The following is a 20,224-nucleotide window of genomic DNA, read 5'->3' as shown; positions in this document are numbered from 1 at the left end:
GCTGGGAAGTCACCAGGGAGACTGTATCTCAGAAGAACAGCAGCACGGCTATTTGTTCAGAAATTTAGAACATATCTGAACCCCAAACCCCGCAGCCTGAATCTTCTTAGCCATAAATAATTTTCAGATAATTTGTCTTTCAAAATCTGCAAAGGCTGTTGTGTTCTTTTGTTCCTTTCCTGGTCACAGAGAAGCTCAAACCCTTTGTAAGAATGATGGTGAAGTGTCACGCATCGCATCCTGCTACGCAGCATCTCAAAGGATTTGTATTCATTAACATCTCAGTGTTAGTAACATTTCCCAGTTTAGCACGCTGAAAATAAGTAACTGTAAATGAGGCAGCAGCGGCCACATCCTGACACAGGAGCCATGCTGCTGCTGCTGGGCCGGCCTTTTAGCACCAGACGTGCTGCCTAAACCCAGCCCCAAACACTGCACCATTCACACGTGCTTTTAAACCACCTTGCGCGTTTCCAATGGCCAACGCCGTTGACCTGGTATCTGCACTGAGGAGCCGTGAGATGCAGTGTCTGTCCCTAATGCTGGCTCCAACACTGTAAGCACTCCCTGCGGCACCATCGAGCAGACCAACACCGCTCCGGAGGTTCTTTGGGGCAGCCCCGAACCAGGGCCGGACCCCACACCTCCACGCCACGGTCACCCTCCCGCGCCCTGCCGCGCCCGGAGTGACGTCACCCGTTCAGGCCACGCCCCCACAGTAGCTCCCACATTGTGGGGGCGTGGCTTCCCTCAGTCCCGCCTCTCGCCCTCGTGGCGCCGGGTGGGGCGTAGCGCGCCTGCGCAGTGCGGGCCGCGCCGGGCTGCAGTCGAGGCGCCGGGAGCGGAACGCGGTGCGGCCGGCTTCGGAACCGAGCCGGGCATGGAGAGGCGGCCCTGGGCCGGGGCGGGCAGCGGGGCGTGCGGCGTGGCTGAGCCCGAGTGCTGAGGGGCGGCGGCGCCTCCTCGGAGTCGTGCGCGGCGAAGGAGCCGCCGCCTCCTCCTCCCTCTGGCCGGCGCGGGCTGCGAGCGGGATGAGCGCGGGGCCCTGAGCGGCCGCCGGAGCGCCCCGAGCTCCCGCAGCCTCCCCGGGCCGGCGGACCGCGCTGTGCCGGGACGTGCCGCCGCTTCCCTGGCTCCTCCCATGGCATGAGCCCGGGCTCTCCTCCCCTCGCCGCCCGCTCGCGGTCTCTCTCCTTTCCTGGGCTGTCAGATGGGATAACGCGCTCCCGCCGGAAGGCGAAGATGGGCCCGCGCTGGGCTCGGCGGCGGCGGAGCGGCGGCGGCTCCGCGCTGCTGCTGCTGCTGGGGCACTGCTGGCTGTGGGCGGCCGGCGCCGACGACAACGGCAGCCAGCTGTCGTATTACACGGCCCTCATCAACGTGACGGTGCTGAGCCCCGAGCGGGGCGGCCCCACGCTGCTCCGGATCGACCGCGGCCGCTACGGGCAGGATTCGCCCAAGGTGGAGGTGAAGGGCCTGCTGGTGACCCCGGTGCCCATCAACGGAGGTAACGGCCCCGCGCCGCGCCGTGCGGGTGGCCGGGGGAGCCGGGAGCGGAGGAGGTGGAACGCGGCCGAGGGGGAGCTGCAAAACCGCGCTCCGGGACGGGGCTGCGGCCGGAAAGCCGCGTGCTGCGGCTGCGTGCGGTGCGTGGGTCAGGGATGCCTGCCGAGCTGTTGGCTGAGCTGTTGGATGTCCGCCCCTGACTCGGCCCGGTCCGTGGCGCTGAGCGCTGGGCAGCGCTTCCACACGAGTTCTGTCGCTGCAGAGTGCGGCCGATGCCCTTTGGTTGCTTTCCGATAAATATCGGCCTTTATGATGCGTTAACTTAAACAAGAGTGGTTTTGATCATTGAGCGTCTTGATTTTGGTCTGAAATGAGAGCGGGCACTCGGTCACAGCGGTGTGGTTTAATCGCATCTTATTTTTGATAACCATCCGTGGTGCTGTGCCCAAACTGCTGTCCTCCAGAAATGGCCCCGGATGGATCTCAGTGCTCTCAGCCTCTCTCTGGGCAGCAGCCTCTGAATAATGCATTCCGTGAGGCAATGTAATCAATTAAAACCAGTCTGCGAGCGGTGAATATTAAGAGCGTTTTTGCTTGGTTTTGTTTTGCTGTGTTTTCCTGAAGAGCTCTGCTGTATTATTAAAGCCCCTTGAGGATTTAACAAATCAAGGTCAGGACAATATGTTGATGCTCTTTCAGCATCTAGCAGCCTCCTGTCTGCTCCTCCTGCGCACGAGGCAGCTGTGCAGCGCACGCGCTTGCTGGTTTCATTGAAGCTCTGTTTCGTTTGCTTTACAAAGTGTTAATTAGAACATATTAAAATAGCGTGTTTGTGGGAAAGGCTGGAGAAACAAATCTTGGTGCAAGCTGGCCACCGAAGGATTTTCTTCTGTATCTTAAATCCTGCCCTTTGCAGTGGTTTTGGCCGTCTGTCCCCAGATGCGCTCAGCCTTTCATTTTCTCTGCTCCCTGATGTTCCTCACTTAAACACACACTGCTGTGTGAGGTCAGCAGGCTGTCCTGGAAGCTCTGGGCATGTCACAGTTATCCCAAGGGGTGTTTGGGAGCAGGGTTAGCTCTGCTGCCTTTTCTCATGCAGGGTGTTGAACCACTTGATTTCTTTAGCAGCTGCTTTATTGGTCAAAAAACAAACTTCTGGCATTAATTACTTTTTAGTTTTCCCCTATAGCTTTTTCTGGTCTCTTCCAGCACGGTCTTCACTTAAGTGTGATTCAAGCATTGAGGGTGGCGGACAGCATTCTCACCAGAAGCAGCGAGAGCAGAGCTGAGCACGATGCTCTGCGTACTTTGAGGAGCATTTCCTACTTTGCTGTTGAAGTGTAACGTGGTGAACGGTTTGAGTGAGGCGAGCACAGCAGAGAGATCACAGAGCTGCAGACCTGAATTCTGTGGGTTCGACATGTTGCAGTCGTCAACACTTTGCCCTGGGTTGTTGGGAGGCGTTCTCCTTCCGTGTGTCAACAGAAGGCACTTAAAACAAACACTGCAGTGGCGGTCTTCCTGCAAAGCTGTTCTGAATTGTTCTGCACAGATGGCCATACAGGGGGCTTTTTATTTTAATTCTGCTGAGAGGCTTCACGTAGTTTAAAAGCCTTGTGTTTAGTAGGAAAGAGGCTGGAGTACGTTATGCTTTTAGTTAAGATGCTCCTGAAGACTTGAGAGCCTTGTGATTGTATTCTGCTTTATTATATTTGGCTCTGATAGCAGTGCAGTGCTGCTGTCTGCAACTGCTATAATGCCTTTTTATCAGCCAGTCTGTATTAGCATAGCACTTGTTTGCAATGTATTTGTTGTAATAGCACTTAACACAAGCAGCCTCTGCAGCTGGAGCAGTAGTGCTCTGCCCAGTGCTCAGCCCTCACTTGTCCCAGTGGCTGCAGCTGCCTGGTGATGCCATGACTTAGTGTTGGTCTCAGGCACTGACCCACCGTGGGCCACTGCTTGGGATTTCTGTGCATGCAAGTTGGCACCCAGCTGTTACAATTGAAACATCTTAAATGTCCCGTTCCATGTGCTGTGTTTGCATCCTTTACCTGCAGGCAAAGACGTGACTTTACCAGCTTAGGGCTGGGGTCAGCAGCTGTGTGTGTAATGCATGGCCTGGGGGTGGAGCGCTGTGCTCTGTGGTGGTGGTCAGCTCACGTTCTTGAACATGCCTGTTGCTTTATGTTTAATTATTGAAGTCATTGCTCTCTTTGATTACCTGTCCTTTAAATGTCAGGACACAATAAATTTTCAGTCACCTGTTCCTTTATCAGGATCTCTTACACTGAATTCACCATGATTAGGCTAAAACACGTACCAAAGCTTTCCCTGTGCCTTTTATAGACCCTCAGATAAAATGGAAAGGAGGAAACTGTCTTAGGGAAAGGTGGAGGTAGGGGACAGATGCTTGAGGTGACAAATGAGGGGTACAGCTCATGCACAGTGCCACTGAGTTTTGTAAGTGTGTGGTCCAAGCAGAGTTTCAATTGCAGAACTTTGGGTAATATTTGGGCACAATGTGGTGTTTCTGTCTGGGATGCAAAACTGAACTTCGGGGAAAATGCAGCAAACAAATGCATCAAAAAGTGCAGGTTGGTGGAGGGACAGTGTTGTGCCATGTGTTCGTCCTTTGCCCCTCATCTCAGTGTCCAGCTTAATTCATAGTCCTTGAGTGATGACAAATCTGGTGGTTTTCAGTTTATAGCTGTAACTGTGGTACACTTACAGAGCTAACAAGATTAAATCTTAACTATTACAGCACTGCCTGCTACCCTGATTTTCTTTTGTTTAGCTGAAACGAGATTACCCTGGTTCAAAGAGTTCCTCCTGGTGCTAAAGCCAAGTATAGCCAGGGCAATTAGGTAGCATGGCTCTCAGCAGTGAGGTGTTGCCCTGTGTCACCCATTGGTGCAACTTAGAAAAAGCAGGAATTGCAGCTGGCATGGGTGAGGACCCAATTAGTAATAACAGAAGTACTAACGTGTTGAAAGAAAATACTGTTTAATGTGCACAATTGGATAGAGAGCCGTCCTTGAAAGCGGGGTGGATCAGTGCTGCTGTGCTGCTTTAAGTTTCCCAGCTGAATTCCGTTCCTGGGAGCTCCAGTTGTACTGCACAAAAAGGGATGTGGTGCTCTGAGGCGTGCTGTGCTCAGGTGTGCCATGCGAGCAGGGCTGTGCGCTGCTCCATCCTTTGTGCTGCCTCTGCCGGGTGTGGTGCAGCTCTGAAGGTCAGAGAGGGAAAGGATTTCTGAGTGCTCAGCTGAGAGCAGCTCTGGTGACTGCTGTTGGTCTGAGAGAATGGAGCGTTAGCTGAGAGGTGATCGATCGGGGTATCTGACCTGAAAAAGGGAGCGGGGGAGAAAAGCGTAACGCAATGCAGTTAGTGGGCTGTGGGATGCTGGCACTGCTCTTTTTGTGTGGGAAGGAGGCAAAGCCTTGCTCACAGGAGGTGCTGTGGCCTCAGTGCCCTGCTTGGATCAGGGGGCTTTCAGTGTAAGTGTGGGGCACAGGGAGCAGCCTGCAGCCAGCCCAGGGTGTGCAGAGCGCTAATATGGAGCCTTTGTTGGTCTGGAGCTGAGATGCTCGCTTCATTTTTTGCCACCACAAAATGGTTCTGTCTCTTATAGGGGAATGCTAAAGGGCCTGGTAAGCAATTGGAAGGGATGAGGAGGATCACAGAGGGTGGTGACACACTGGAACAGGTTCCCCAAGGAGGTTGTGGATGCCCCATCCCTGGAGGCACTCAAGGCCAGGCTGGATGTGGCTCTGGGTAGCCTGGTGACTTTGCACTTAGCAGGGGGGTTGAAACTAGATGATGATTGTGGTCGTTTTCAACCCATTCTATGATTCTCTGACCAGCAGGCTGCCATTTCAGTGTAAAGTCAGTTTTTTGTCACTGTGTGCATGATGCTTAGACACAAAGAAAAGAAGGACGGAGTCGGTCCCTTATATTTCAGGTTGGTAGGACAGAAGAATGGCTATAGGGAAGCAGCTTTCTGTAAACTTGTATTTTCTGCTGTTGTGAAATTGAGTGATTTCTGATCATATCTTTTTATATACACTTGTGTTCTTTTAGAATAGCTCTGATATAATCTGAAGTCTCTTTTCATTCCGGCACAGTCACCATCCAGGATTTGCAAGTCTGAGTCTCATCCTCATTGAACCTTGGACAGTGGAGTATAGGTAGTGCAGTGGTGGGGAGCTATTGCTGGTGGCTCTTAATGGCAGCATTTGCTCATCCATCCCTTATAGGGCCGATAGAGGTACTGCTGTACCAGCTGCCAGTGCTGGGTGTGGGGCAGATGTGCTGCTGTAGCAGCCAGCAGTGCTGTAGGGCTGGGCGCTGTTGGCAGGCCAGAGCAGGAAGAGCTATCTGCAGTTGTTCCTGAGTTTTGTTTAGTTAAAAGCAGAAGGATTGCTTAACGTTTGTGTGGGGTAAATAGGATGCTGACCTGGAGAGAAGCACGTTGTGTCTCTGTATTAAATCTCGAGTAAGCTGCAGGCTCATCAATCCCAACCATATTTTCCTTTACGGTTCTGTGTTACTTACATAGGGCTAAAGCAGTGTTGGGACACGCTGCATCACCCCACCAGAAGTAATGCTGTGCGTGTTGCTGTGCAGCTGGATGCTCACTATCGGCACATCTCAGCTCCTAATCCTGTTGGTCCAACAGCATTTTGTAGCTCTGCCCGCTGCTGCGAGAAGCTTTCATCTCTACTGTAGTGGAAAATCTGTGCTACTTTTCCCACAGAGGCTGTTTGCTGTCTCATGCCACGTTCTCTGTCAGTGTTTAAATTTGTACAGCTCAAACTTGGGAGTTTATAGTGCCTTCGCAGGGCTTTATGGAGCTGAGCTTTTTCAGAAGCTTCCTCCATTTCAAGATGCTCTTCCATTCTAGCGAATAACCCGTTATTTAGGTTACTTGGTGTGCCTTGAACACAACTGCACTGAAGCGAACCTTTTGCTATCCATAGGCATACTGCTCTTCATCCTGCCATACTGGATCTCCAGGCTGTAGCATCCATTCTGAGTTGGTGCTGAAGAACTTGCCTCTTAGAAAGGAAAATTGTATGGGGTGCTTCCTCTGTATCGCTCTAGGGAGCTGTAGCAGTTTTCAGAGCTATTACCCAGATGAATTGTGTGTCTGAGGTTTCACTATTTGTCCCATCCATCTTCAGTAGCCAAGAGTGCTTTTACTCGTGGCATTTGAAAGGGTAAATACTTGTGCATTACAAGTTGCTGTTGGCTCTGACTTACTGGAAAACCATTCTCCACGTTGCACTCTGTGCCTTTTGTACATAGATCTGTGTGGGCTTCGGCTGCTCCAGGATACATTACATCAAAAAGGACCAAAAAAAAAAAGTCTTTGTATGCTGTTGGGCTCAGATGCAGCGTTTGCCAACCCTGTTACTTCTCCTTTGTAGCATCCATACCCATTTAGCAACAGGAACACATCGTGTTTGCTGGCAAAGCTTACAGTGTAAGAGCTGGCATTGGCTGCTGCCCTCATCCTTGCAGCAGCATGCACACAGCAGATAGCTGCTCTGAAATCTTCTTGTTTAGTTACTCTTCCCACTGCAGGGATGTCTGTGATTGCATTAGAAAGGAAAAAAAAAGTTATGCTGCCCAGAATGACTGATAAACTGCTGCTGGTAGTTGCCTGCAGCACATGACCCATATCCCTGTGTTTCTCAGCCTGCAGGCAGGTATTGATTCAAATGGAAATTCATTGTTCTCGCTGCACTGGGCTTAAAAATAGTGTCTGTTGGTGAGCCTAATTCTTGGACGTATGGTTACAGCTTCAGTGGTGAGATCGAGCTTTATAAAGGAGACTTTTTCTTTTTAACCTGAGGAATGCAGTTAGCATTGGGCTGTATTAACCTGAGGGCAGCAGCTTCCTAGTGCACAACCATAAATTCAGCGTCATTTTCTTCTCTCTTGCCTGTTTGAGCAAATTGCCGTTTGTCTGAATGTGCATCCGACTCCTCCAGTTGCAGATCGCCTGGGCTGTGACCCTCGGACGCGTTTCCAAGTCCCTCCCAACACCAAGCAGTGGATCGCTCTGCTGCAGCGAGGGAACTGTACCTTCCGAGAGAAAATCCTGCGCGCAGCTTCGCACAATGCCACCGCCGTGGTCATCTACAACAATATATCCAGCGAGGAGCCCGTCACCATGACTCATCAAGGTAAATATGTGCAGGCTCTTCCACTGCCGTGTTTGGTCACAAACTGTCGCTGAAGCGCACGGGTGATGCTGTGGGAAGCAGCCCCTGTTCTAATGATGTAGATGATACATGTCTTCGGTGAAGCAAGCCAGTAACTGTGGAAGAGAGTATTTGGGTTTGGTGTATCCAGTGAGGAGTGCTTCTGCAGAGGGGAGATGGGTGTCAGGGTGTAAGGAAAAACCTGCAGGACCTCAGCAGTGAGCACTTTTAACCTTGCTGAAATGGAGAGCAGACGTGGTACAACATCAGGCCTGACATTCCACCGAGCAGGACTGGGGAGCTCCTGTAGTAAGGTGTCTCCATCCGGCTGTCCACGATGCGGGCTTTCAAACACTAGGTCCAAATCTGAGCTTGCACACTTGTATGCAACACTTCAGAGAGTTCTTTTCCTGTGATGAATCTTTGTTGATTCCTCTATGGTGCTCAAGGCTTAATGATTCGGGGTGCAGTTGTCCGATGGTCTGATTCTAGAGCACTTCACATTGCTGATCTAGAACACTGTGTCTGGTTTTCTTCTGGATTCTACTTTTTTTTTTTGATCTGTTCATGTAATAATTATGCCATTACTGCTGAATTAGTCTAGCAGGGTGGGTCTTTCATACTTAAAGTAAATCTATGATTATAAATGATTGCTCAGAGTAGTTCTAATAATGGCAGTTTGGTTTTCCTAGGTTTTCTCACTTCACAATTACTCAGCCTAATCAGAAAGGGATATTTCTGTGTTTGCTGACTTGCGTGTTGTTTGTTTTCCCAGAGGTTTTCAGTTTTCTTTCTGTAAGTGCAGGGTGTTACTTGGTATCTGGAATTTGAGTGATGTTCTCCGTATCGTCACACAAGTAGAATTCTTCTGTGTAAAGAGGTGCTATGGTTGTGCATCTCTTTCCCTCTCTCCATCCAGACATCATATATGGAAAATGCCTTGTGGCTTCTGGTTCGGTGTGGTCTGTCCTTCCCAGTTCTGTCCACCACAGGAGTTTTTCGGGGAGGTTTTGACCTCTGTGTGGCAATCCTGAGGCTGTTGACATACTATTTCTAACTCCTGTATCCTCGTAGACCTTTCTGCAGGTACTTTGCAAGCAAAAAGTCCCACCTCCAGAGCCTTCAGCTCTGGTCTTTCTTTGAAGTACCTGTATGAAGGTCTGCAGTCTCATGTTAGCAATTTGTGCCTTATCCTGTGTCTCAGAATGTTGTATCATGGCAGTTAATTCCAAGTATTTGCCCATGACAGGTTTCCTGTTTGCCCAGTGAACTGCAGGTACGTGTCACTGTGAAATGCAGACCAGTCCTTTGGTGTTAGCTTCAGCACAGTCAAGGTTTGGAATCCAGTGGTCCATTAACTCTCTGATTGGTGTTCAAGTGCAGTATTGACTCATGAACCTATGCTTGAATGATGAGTCTGTTACATGAATCTCAGGTTGGATATTAGGAGCGATTTCTTCTCTGTACGAGTGGCAATGCAGTGGCACAGCTCCAGAACATGGAGATGTGGCACTGAGGGATGTGGTCAGTGGGCATGGTGGGGGTGGAGGGGGTTGGGTTTGATGATCTTAGAGGTCTTTTGCATCCATAACAGTTGTGTGATTCTATGTTCAAGCTAATGTTGTGTGTAGAGTACTGACACACGGCCTCCTTAAAAAAAATGCATTCTTCACAGCATAATTGTGCAACTGTCTTATGATGTCTGCATTCATGGCTGTCTATTTTCTTCCCACAGATAAAAATAGGCCTTACATCACTTTGTATCTCTGCACCATAGTTCTTATACTGTTAGGTGCAGAGCCTTGGGAGTATTCTGTCTTCGTGGTCGAGCAGAGAGGAAAACAGCAGGTGCTGATAGCACAGCCAGAGAGCTGCTTGCTTCCCCACTTTGATCTTTGCATAATTTCCAAATGTCAGCTTTAGCAATGTTTGTGCTAAAAATAATGAAAATATTATATAGATTTACATATGCTGCCCATCTTGAACCTGCAGGGAGGTGATTCCGTATGAAAACAGCTCAGTAAGCAGTTCTCAGCAATGGGATTAATATTTTATCCAAGTTATTTTATGCTTGAACACACATTTAAAAATGTTAATCTTGTGGAAATTTGTTCTTACTCAACATATGGCTTAACAGAATATAAATTCCTTCTGGTGGCCAGATAGCAGCTATCACTCTTAAATCAGGCTTTCATCACCATATTAATTGTATAGTTTATTTTACTAGCATCAAAATTGGGTTCATCACCATGTTAATTGAACAGTTCCTTTTACTAGCATCAAAATTGGGTTTTTCTGTGTCCACTAAGTCTCTGTCCCTTCAGGTTGAGGTTGAAAGGAGGGATTGACTTGAAGGAGTTGGTAAAACTTCCAGTAAATGTTTCTGCTGATCTATTTGCAACATTTTCTTTGTCTGTATCCTTGTGTGCATTACTGTTCACTTGTAAAATAGACCAACTTGACTTATTCTTGCAGATGTCCTTCACTTAGGCTGACAGAGGACACCTTTTCCCAGCACAGGTTATGTTGGGCTGTGATATCATTGGCAGGAAGGCAGTTTTATGAGTGGTTTTGCATGCTACTTCTAATAGAAGTTAGAACAAATACTGTCTGATGTAGAAAGAGCTGATGTGGTGGAGAAAATATTTAGTAGCTGACTCCTTGATAATCAATGATGGGAATAGGAAGGAAATGCATGTAAAAGAGCTTTTTAATTCTTTCTGATTTCTCCATGTGATGGAGACAACTCTATTAAAGCACAGAACAGTTAAAATTTATCGTGAACTCTATTAACATCCAGATTTTTATTTGGGTTTATGGAAAAGAATACAAGCTGCAGAAGCCTCTAAAATTAAAAAGTCATACTCAGAATTTATGTAACAGATATGAACAAAAAAGATCAACAAGCAGAAAAGAAAGCATTGCAGTAAAGTTGCTGGATTCCAAAAGGTAGAGTTTATCAGTGCTAGAGAAATTTGTTGGAACTACTTAAACAGCTCCTGTTAGGATGCCTTGTTGAGAGAATTTACCTGAAACTGCTAAATCTTCTACAGCCTGGAGCACAAAGTTGCAGGCATCTCATCAGGTAAATCTATTGCACTGCTGGACTTTTAATCCACAGCTCAAAATTTCGTTGTGTTACAGTTTTGTTCTTGCTCTCAGTTTTTCTCCCTGAAATATTAGTGTCCAAAACAGGAAAAACAAGTCATTGTATTTGGAGATTTAAAAGAAAGGATAAGTAATCTGCAGTAATCTCACTGTAGTTGCGTGTCTTTGATCATTTCATATTGTTAATTGTTCACATGTGCTAATTGAAAACTGTGGAACATACGTCAACAACAACAGTTGATCTGTTTCCTGGAGGTGTATTGGGAAAATCTGTCATGCAGTAGATGGAGTTGTCTGACACTTTGCAGGATGTGGGGAGAGGTGTTGGGAACACACGCTCTGTGCCATGGGGAAACAAACCTTTCCTCAAGGCGAGGCAGGGAAATCTCTGCACAAAGCTCAGTGCTTTGCAGAACTTCCTCTTCCCTGTGTTCCTGCATGGTACACACCTCATTCACAGCTGGAATAACACAAGTTGGGCTCGTTTTTCCTTATCCAGCTGAAAGGGTAATTAGTTCTGTGACTGCAAAATGGCCCGTGGGACCATTAATGACTGTAAGTAATTACTTTTTTTTTTTTCTAAGCCAAAGACTGTGCTCAAGCAGCAGAGTAGTTCTCGAAGTCCATGGATGCTATGGAATCACATTTGTACATAAACCTATGAATTTGCTCTTTGCTAAGTTCTAAAGACTCTTTGTAGCATCCTTGGGTGCGGTTCTGTCACCACATGTCCTGTGGGATTGCTGGACTTGTTTGGAAACACTGTCCAGATGGATGGATCTGTATTGAAGCTGTTTGTGGACAGAAGAAAATAGCAGACCCTGACAGACTGCTCTTATTAGAAATCCCTGCGTTTTCTGGTTCCAACATACATCAGTGGGAATAGAGAACGCTATCCAGGAAAAACAAAATGAAGGACACCTACAACTTCCATTACAAAATACAGGAGTACAGAGAGTTTTAGATATCAAAATCCAAGTATGTCTTCATTGATGGATGGGCCTGCAAGGTCTACATTAATGTTTTTTCATCAGTGAAAAATATGAGTGTAATCCGTGTTTGGGTGTTAAATCCAGGTCTAAGGTAACAATTTCTGGATGTTGTTCCAGAAGCACAGGTGAAGACAATCAGTTTTCAGTTAAGCATTAAGTGTCTTCAGAAACTCCCTTCTGGGTGCATCTTGGGCTTAGTGGGAGGATCTTAATTCTTTTAGTAGTGCTATATGTCTTAAGGTATGTAAAAACAAGGTGCTATCTGGCTGAGGTTGACAAAGAGGAAATGATGGAATCATAGAACCATCAAGGTTGGAGAGGACCACTAAAATCATCGTGTCCAACTGTCAACCCACCCCCACATGCCACTGACCACATCCCTCAGTGTCACATATTCCCTTTTCTCTCTACAAAGGATCCATGATGAGATCCAAGCACAGTGCCTTTCTTCACCCACCAATGCTGTGTTGATTCCTGGGGAGCTGGTGGGTGTCCCTTGGCTATGATGAGGTGCTCTGGGCTGTGGCAGAGGCAGGTGAGATTAGGACACAGCTAAGCTTGAGGAAATGCAGTGCTATAGTTCCACCATCTTGTGTCTGTGGTGTTTGGACTTGGGAATAAAACAGGATGATTTGTGATGGTTTAGATTTTATGCAGATTTATCCTTAGGAAGCCTCTCACTGAGTGTCAGAACAGAGCAACTGGGTTATGGAATCATGTATCAGCAGCTGAATTGTGAATACAGCCCAACAGCTTTGTCAGTGGATCCTGCCGTGTAGCTCCCCTTTCTGAACTGCAGGGCATAGCAGATTGTAGGGCTGATCTCCAAGTATGACAGCAACGTTGTACCGAAGCACAGTTTGTTGTTCAGTGCAGGAGGATGAGCACAGGGAGGCTTGTTCCCACTTCTAAGATTGTTGTTTATCACCTATGGATTGATTTATTTTTTTTTTTAACATGTAATGAGTTAGCACAGCAAGAACCTGATTGGGTTCTGTTTGTTTGGAAGTTAATTCTGTGACGCCCATCTTTGGAAGGCTGCTCTTGCCCTTCCTGGCTTTCTGATTACATGCCTCAATCATATGCTGCTCCGGAAGGAGCAGAGCTCAGAACTCCTACACCGCTGTTAGCAGTGCACACTGCCTTTCGCTGCCGTGCCTTGGGCCATGGTTAGGTGTTATAGTCCAGTGTCCTCTCTTACCATGGCAGAATCAATCCCCTGAAGTTTCCTTTTGCTGCAGTCAGAGTTTTGTCTGTTCTGCAGGCATAACTTCACTGCATTTCTGTTACAATTCATTGGCGCCTGGTCCTCACTGGGCTTGAATATCTGCTGCTTTGTTGTCCTGAGGAGGCAGTCAGAATTCAAGTCTTGGCCTCAGGCACAATTGTTTGTTGGGTTGTTCTGCAGAAGTCTGTATAGCAAAGAGTCTTGTGATTTCTGGAAATATCTGCTCAGTGTTTGGGGGCAGGTGGTGGTTCTGCAGGTTGTGTTTAACCAACGCACCCCGTCAAAACGTGGCTTTTAGCTCACAGTTTCCTATGCTGCTGTCATTTACTATTTTCTCACGGTAGTGTTGGAACATCTGTTCTGGTGTCTGACACTGTGTAAATCAGATATCCTGCAGTAAATGTTTACACATATAGTCAAGAATTCAATGCTTACAGTGTTATAAAGACAACAGGAAGAAAAATGCTTTGAAATGCTGTTCGGTCTCATTTTAAAATGGATGCCCGTTGGCATTAAGTTCTTGCCTTGTTTAGGACTGAGAACTGACAAATACTATGGTTTTGTTTCTGCTTTCAGAAGTATTTGATTTGGGGCATCTCAGACAACATATTACCATTGCAGTGGTGCTGCTGCTCTGGATGTGCTCTTCCTTTCTGATTAGATCAAAATAAAAACCTGTGCAGCTCGACCTGTGTTAATCACTCTGCCCATATGCCAAGACTCTTCTTTTTGCTGTCTGCTTTTACAAAGACTGTTTTAGAATATAAGACTTCATTCTTACAATGAATTTCTGGTTTGTATCAGGCTAAAATTTTAAAATACCTGAAGAATTTGTGTGTTCCCCATTGTTGGTAAGTACTGTGGAACTGATGTGCATTCTCAGAGGCCACCTTGTCTAGCAGTGCACATGTAGAGTTATTTTCATTGTGATGAGGTTGATTTTCTAACATAGATATAAGCCTGAGCTTGGAAGTGTCACCCTTAAATGAGCAGTAAGACCTTTCTGTGACTATCAGCATATCCCTTTGTGTCAACTTTGTCATTACTTTCCGCTTTTCTTTAATTGCTTTTCCTCTGACTTGTAGTTGAATTCCTTGTTCCTGCTTTTCATTTATTTCTGGTGGTGTGTTCATTTGTTTTATTTATTTGGTGGCTGGGGGGCTGCCCTTTCCACGTGTCCTTTGCTGTCTTCAATGCAATGTCCTCTCCTTCCCTCTCCTCCATCTCAGTGCAGATGTCTTCAGGGACATTCAAAAAAATTCCCACTCAGTCTCTCAAAGCTTCATTAATAACAACAGTGCTTGTTTTGTGTTTCCTGTTTTCTCCTTTAATGTTTGGTGGGCCCCCAGATTCTATTATTGCTGGCCGGTGAGTTCTCAGAGTTGTGTTAATTTCCACAGTTGTCATCTTTCTTGCAGACGGGACTTTTTAGATAACCTTCTCTGACAGTTGTATTCTATTCCTTGGGGATAGAAGAAGAGCAAGCGTCCTTCAAATCAAGAAACTACTTTGAGGTTTTCTCCTGGGGAATGGGGGCGGAGGGGAAGCAGTTACATTCTTCCTTTGTTTATAAGTTTCTGGTTTTGTGTTTGCCTCTGCAAGGTTGTTTCACAGGAGTCTTGGAACTTGCTCACAGTGACTTCATTAACTCACTGCTTGTAGTAGCCAAAATGTAGACCATGGTGGTATTGTTTTCCATGTGGATCACTGGAGTTCACAAGTATGGTCAGTTTTTATTCTAGTGCAAGTATGTCTAAAATATCACTGAGCGTGGCTTGGAAGGACCACTGGAGGTCTGTAAGCACTTGGTCAGGTGTGCTCCACCAGACCTACTGGGTAACTGCTGTTTGTGGTGGTCTGTCTTTTTAATCTAAGAAATCTGGCACTGACTGATCCTTTTCCTGCACGCTGAACAGTGTGCATGTGTTTATTTCTGATGCGTGTTCAGAAACGCTTTAAGAGGTTTTTGAATTTTAATGGTTTGTGAAAACAGGCAGTTCCCAATTAACGTGATCATTATGGTGTCTCTGTCGTTGCGATTTGGCTCTTAGTGTCCGAATCACACCCTGCACCCAGCCAGAAAGCAACTGTCTGCACTGTTCTTTACTTTTATTAGAAAGTTGGGGATTTTGCAGGTCTTTGTAACTGACATCTGCAAAATGTGTCAGATAGATGTGTGTTGAGTTTGGGTTTTTCAGAATAGAGTGCAGTGCTTCAGTTACAATTAAATGTTGTTTGCTACTTAAAGAGAGAACAACATTCTTTTGCTAGTGTGAGCTGAGTGCAGTCTGTGCTTCATGCTGTGTCTGCAACATGCATCAGAAAGTGCTGTTAAAGGCTAAGGAAGTTGCAAAGACTTTAGCTGAAAACAGCAGCCCTCAGAAAAGTGCTCACCTTTTTGGTGCAAGTGGGTTAATTCTCAGTTTTCTGTAGATCTTTTTTCATCCCATCAAAACCACTCAGTGCCTTTTACAGGTGATCCTGCACGTGCCGTTCTTGAGCTGGGATCTTAAATTTGCTTTCCCTGTCTGCAAGGAGGTTCTTTGCAGCACTGCAGTGCTGGCAGCAGCTCAGGAATTGTCACCACCCCTTCTCCCACAGTTTTGACCAAGCAGCTGCTTAGGCCATTTGGACACCCAAGAGAAAAGCAAATATCTGCTGCTTGGTAGTTATGTTTTGTCTGCCTGCTGTTCCCAGGGGTGATAGGTGGGTGGAAGGTGCCTGAAGTCCCCTCTTTGAACCATGTCTGTCTGCAGCTTGGTGTCCTTCCCACAGCTGTCTGTATTTGGAGCTTCAGAGAAGTGTCTGGCAATCGAGAATCAACATAAAGAGAAATTGGCAGGGACAACTGTTTGCTGGTGGTGAGACTGGGAATCTTCCTTTGAGACAACTTTCAGTAGACTTTCTGAAGGTGCTAGGAGATATGGTGAGCCAGCAAAGTAATCTCTGTGGTGCTCTACAGAGGTCTACAGGAAACTTCTGGTTGTTGCTTTGTTCCCATTACATTGTTCCTAGTATCTTCTCACCTGCTGCATCCTTCTCTCATCTCCTGTCTTGACGTTGTATTCCACAGGCTTAACGATTAATGGCAACTTCCTTTCCATAAATAGAGTTGTGTAGCTATCCCAATAAGTATGCACATAGTAAAATTGCAAGTTAGAGCTGTTTAGGATTGGATGATGGCAGCTGATTTATATTTGCAGGTGTCAACATTTATCTGGGGTGTACTGTCTGTCCAGCTTCTTCCTGCTTAGCTGTGTAGTTCATTGACTGTAGTGCTCCAGCTCCTTTTAGTTGGGCACCATTCTTTGCTCAGGAGAGCATTGGTTTTCAGCAGATTTATATAAAGACCACACTCTAACTTCTTCAAGTGCTGTTAGTCTGTATTCACCTGAGGATTTTTTTTTCTGCTTAGGTTTCAGAAATGCAAGATTTCAAGGTGCTGAAAATAAATAAGTCAGTGCCTCCTCCTGCCCCCAATTCTTCTCAAGCAAGGAGCTCTTGCTATAATTATTTAGGGTGATGCCCCTGACAAGAATACGGATAAACCAAGTCCCAGTTTCCACTGAGTTTCAGGGTGTTAAGCAGGCACAATTTATTTTTCTTCCGTGCTGTTCTCCTTGGCTCTCACAGGGTCAGAGGCAGCAGTAGCACTTGGGCTGTTTGCAGCTGAGTTGTTTGGAATGCAAATGGCTTTGCAGAGATGCCAGAGGTTCCCTTTGTGCCGGGCCTTATAGAAAACATGTGGCAGATTGTCAGCTTTGTCACATTCTCCAGGCAGCAGGGAATAGGTGGAGGCTTCAGCTTTTAGTTTAGGCGGAACTGGACTGGTATCAGAAAATCTTAGTCAGCTTTGCTTCACGGGTAGCTGTATAAATCGTGTCAGGATGCTGTGCTGAGAGCTTCTGGCTGATACTTGGATAGGAACGTGATGCCGTGGGCCAAATAATACCTCCTGGGGAAGCATAGTACAACAAATGCCCTGGGGAAAACAATCCCTCTGCCTTTGCTATCAGAAGGAGATGTGAGGAAATGAAGTGACGCCTGGGGAGGGCATCAGGCAGTTATCACCTCTGGGTTGATCTTGCATCATCCGAGCTGCAGGAGTGCGTGCTGCATCCATGTACAGTACCTTGAAATTGCAGGAAAGGAAGATTTTTGTCCTGTCATTAAGTGCGAGGACTTCTCAGCTGGACAAGTCAGGAGTGTTCTGGCAGCTCTCGGGCGTATACTGGAAGCGCTCTCTGAAAACTGAGGACAGTGACTGTAGCAGGCACTATTTGGCTCTGTGAATGGGAAGAGCAGCAGAGTAACACTTAAACAACTTATGCCGCTCAAGCAAAGCCCCATTTCGGGGAAATGAGTGGTTTTGGACTTGTCGCCCTGACTAACTGTGCCCTCAGTTTCAAAGATTCTGTTCTTTTTATTCTTCTACTTTATATTCTGGGTACAGTAACTTCTTAAAAATAGGGTTCTGATGAAAGGACTTAAAAGAAATCCCCTTTGTTAACACAGGATCTTGTCACGCCAAGTTCTCCGGCTCAAATCTGCTCCAAAGCCAGAACGCAGTGCTGAAATCACCCACATTCTACTGTTCCTCTTTTAGGGAATGTGATTTGGTGCAGACAGATGGAAGGAGCAGATGAGCAGCCTTCACCAGCATCTTGAAAATAGATCTTGAGAAGGGATTTCAGTGCAGATCTTGATGAGGAAGAATGGCACACCAGTTTTTTTTTTGTCTCAGGAGCTCTTTGCTACTTTATTAAGCACGTCTCTGGTTGGATGATAAAATCTGCTCTCATATTTCTGCTCAGTTTTAATTTCTGTTCCACTTTCCAGCCAGTCTTGTTTGTTCTACTTCCGCTTCTATGGGAAGTGGTGGGGGTGAAGTTCTGGCTTCTTTGGAATTGTGATCTGTAGGTCCTTGGCAGTCTGTGTGCATGTGATATCCTCATCACCACATCGGGGAACTTGCCGAACTCCCCCGGCTCAGCTCTGTGTATACTGACACCGCTCATCTTCCAAATGTGTTTTTTCTCTAAGTTGCCTATTCTAGTAATCACAGCTTCCAATCTGGACCAAGTATACGATTTAAGATCTGTTCAGGCTGTGCACAGTCGTTGTAGTGTGGGAAGCACTGTTACCTGGTAGGACGCGTGCAGCTGCAAACAGTTGGCATACCTGGAAAGCTTGGGTTGGAAGGATGAGCCTTGAGTTGAGCGCACAGTATGCCATACATGACTTGGATAAAATTATTTACCAAGTGGTTTTGCATATGGAAAATCTTACTGGCATCATGCTCTGTGGATTTTAAATGTTAATTAATTTTTGTTCTCTTTTTATAGGAACTGGAGACATTGTTGCTGTAATGATTACAGAATCAAAAGTGAAGGAGATCCTGAATTACTTGGAAAAGAACATCTCTGTCCTGATGGCCATAGCAGTGGGTTCCCGTGTTCCTCTAAAGAACTTCAGTCGGGGCTCCCTAGTCTTTGTGTCAATATCTTTCATTGTTTTGATGATAATTTCTTCAGCGTGGTTAATATTTTACTTCATCCAGAAGATCAGGTACACGAGTGCACGTGATAGGAATCAGGTAAGGGCATTTTGTTTTTTCCTCTCCGTGTTCTGGAGCTGTTGTTGCTGTGTACAGTATTCTGTGGAGAATTGCTTTCTTGGAATGGACGTTGGAAATGGAGAGTGAAAAATTGTGCTTATGCTTATATGGTGTGGTGGAGTTCAAAGCTAATGTTATTCATTCCATCTGTTATTAAGGCTAGCTTTAGTAATAAGTGAGGTAGTTCAGTTGTTGTTCCCAAACTGTAAATTAATGAATATTAGGGTAAGAAAACTAAGATACAGAGTTGCTTAGTGTTCTGCACTGACTTTAAGATGATACTTGATAAGGACTGCCTAATTCTCTTGGTCATATATGCTAAGTAATATTTTGTCCAGTGTGCCTTTCTGATTCTTTTTCTCTGTTACTGTATGAACTTAGATCTGAATTAAATGCACCCATGCCCAGAGGTCTCGAATAAGTGAAGTCATCAATGTAAATATGGCTTAAACTTTAGAAGTAAATGTTTTACTGTCGTGGACTCAATGACCTGCTGTCTCAGTAGTGTGTCCTGGCTTTTATTGCAAAGGAGGAAAAAAGTGACTGCTCTCTTTGGCTCTGTGCATCTCTGTCAAGGGTGCCTTACAAAGCTGCTGACCTCTAGCTGCTGTCCCTCTTCCTCTGATTTAGGACTGATCTTTAAGGGCAAACTGCGGGGCAGCTCTTTTGGCTCTTGACAGCGCTTTGTCAAACCTAAAACAAACGCAGACTTACAGAGCCTCAACTGCGACAAAGGATTTCCTTTCTAGTTTCTGGAAATAGCATCTGATGCTGCCGGTCCCGTTAGATTTTCCTAGGGGTGTCATTCTGAGGTGAGCGAGCTGTGGCTGGTACTTAGTGTGGTCCCTGGGGGCGGTAGAAGTTTAAATAGAACTGCGACTCCAGGAGTGTCTGTGGAGTGCTGAATTGTGCCTGCTGCATCCCCTGAGCGGTCTGAGGCTTCTTCCAAATATCTCAAAGCAGCTGCTCCGTGGGGAGGGGGCTTTTGTGACCTTTCTTCTTTCTTTAGATTTTCAGGAGAAACTTGATGAAAATTTGATGTGGTTTAAAAAGCTGAGCTTATTAAACTTTGATGAGGAGGTGGCGACGGCTCCGGCTTGTTTTTGAAGAGCTTTGAAAGCTCTCTCAGAGAGAAGGCTGCGCGGGGAAATAACTTGTTTTAACTGAAAAACAAGATCATAGCTTGGGGCTGGAGGCACCTGTTTAAGAAAAAAAATAATAATAAATTAAAAACCCTCAAAACCATGCTGTGTTTTATAGATAGTGCAAGTAGATATGGGTATTTCACATGGTTACTCTTGTGCGTTTCCACCGAGGTACGAAACTCCTTTGCATGTACTGGTGCCCTTTTTCCATTGAGGTTGATGTGGGTTTTAAAGCAAGCATACGCTGCATGCCTATGCCCTAAAACTTAACCAAACAGCAAATCCTCAGTGTCCCCAAGGTTAGCATTTCAAAACGTCCTGTTAAAATTAGAAGGTGGAAAAGGTGGATCTCTTGAATGGAGATGGAAGTTGCCATTAGCAGATTTCCTTCCATGTGAGAATGCAATATGTGTTTT

General features: G+C 46.2%; 1 protein-coding gene across 2 annotated transcripts in view; it reads left to right on the top strand.

The window, feature by feature from the left end:
* The first annotated feature begins 806 nt into the window (after positions 1 to 806).
* RNF130 (ring finger protein 130) overlaps positions 807 to 20,224 on the top strand; it is a 41,649-nt gene continuing 22,231 nt past the window's right edge. Inside the window, exons 1-3 of one of the 2 annotated variants that reach the window (XM_052684710.1) lie at positions 807 to 1,507; positions 7,506 to 7,700; positions 18,392 to 18,642. In XM_052684710.1, the coding sequence (XP_052540670.1) occupies positions 1,147 to 1,507; positions 7,506 to 7,700; positions 18,392 to 18,642 (807 nt within the window). In that variant the 5' untranslated portion in view covers positions 807 to 1,146. The remainder of the gene's footprint in view (positions 1,508 to 7,505; positions 7,701 to 18,391; positions 18,643 to 20,224) is intronic. The other variant, XM_052684708.1, reaches the window with a different exon arrangement.

The sequence above is a fragment of the Tympanuchus pallidicinctus genome, unplaced genomic scaffold (assembly GCF_026119805.1).
Source record: "Tympanuchus pallidicinctus isolate F22 unplaced genomic scaffold, pur_lepc_1.0 scaffold21, whole genome shotgun sequence".
In the NCBI taxonomy this organism is placed as follows: Eukaryota; Metazoa; Chordata; class Aves; order Galliformes; family Phasianidae; genus Tympanuchus; species Tympanuchus pallidicinctus.
Note: the sequence above shows the minus strand (reverse complement) of the source record. Positions and strands in the feature narration are given on the sequence as shown.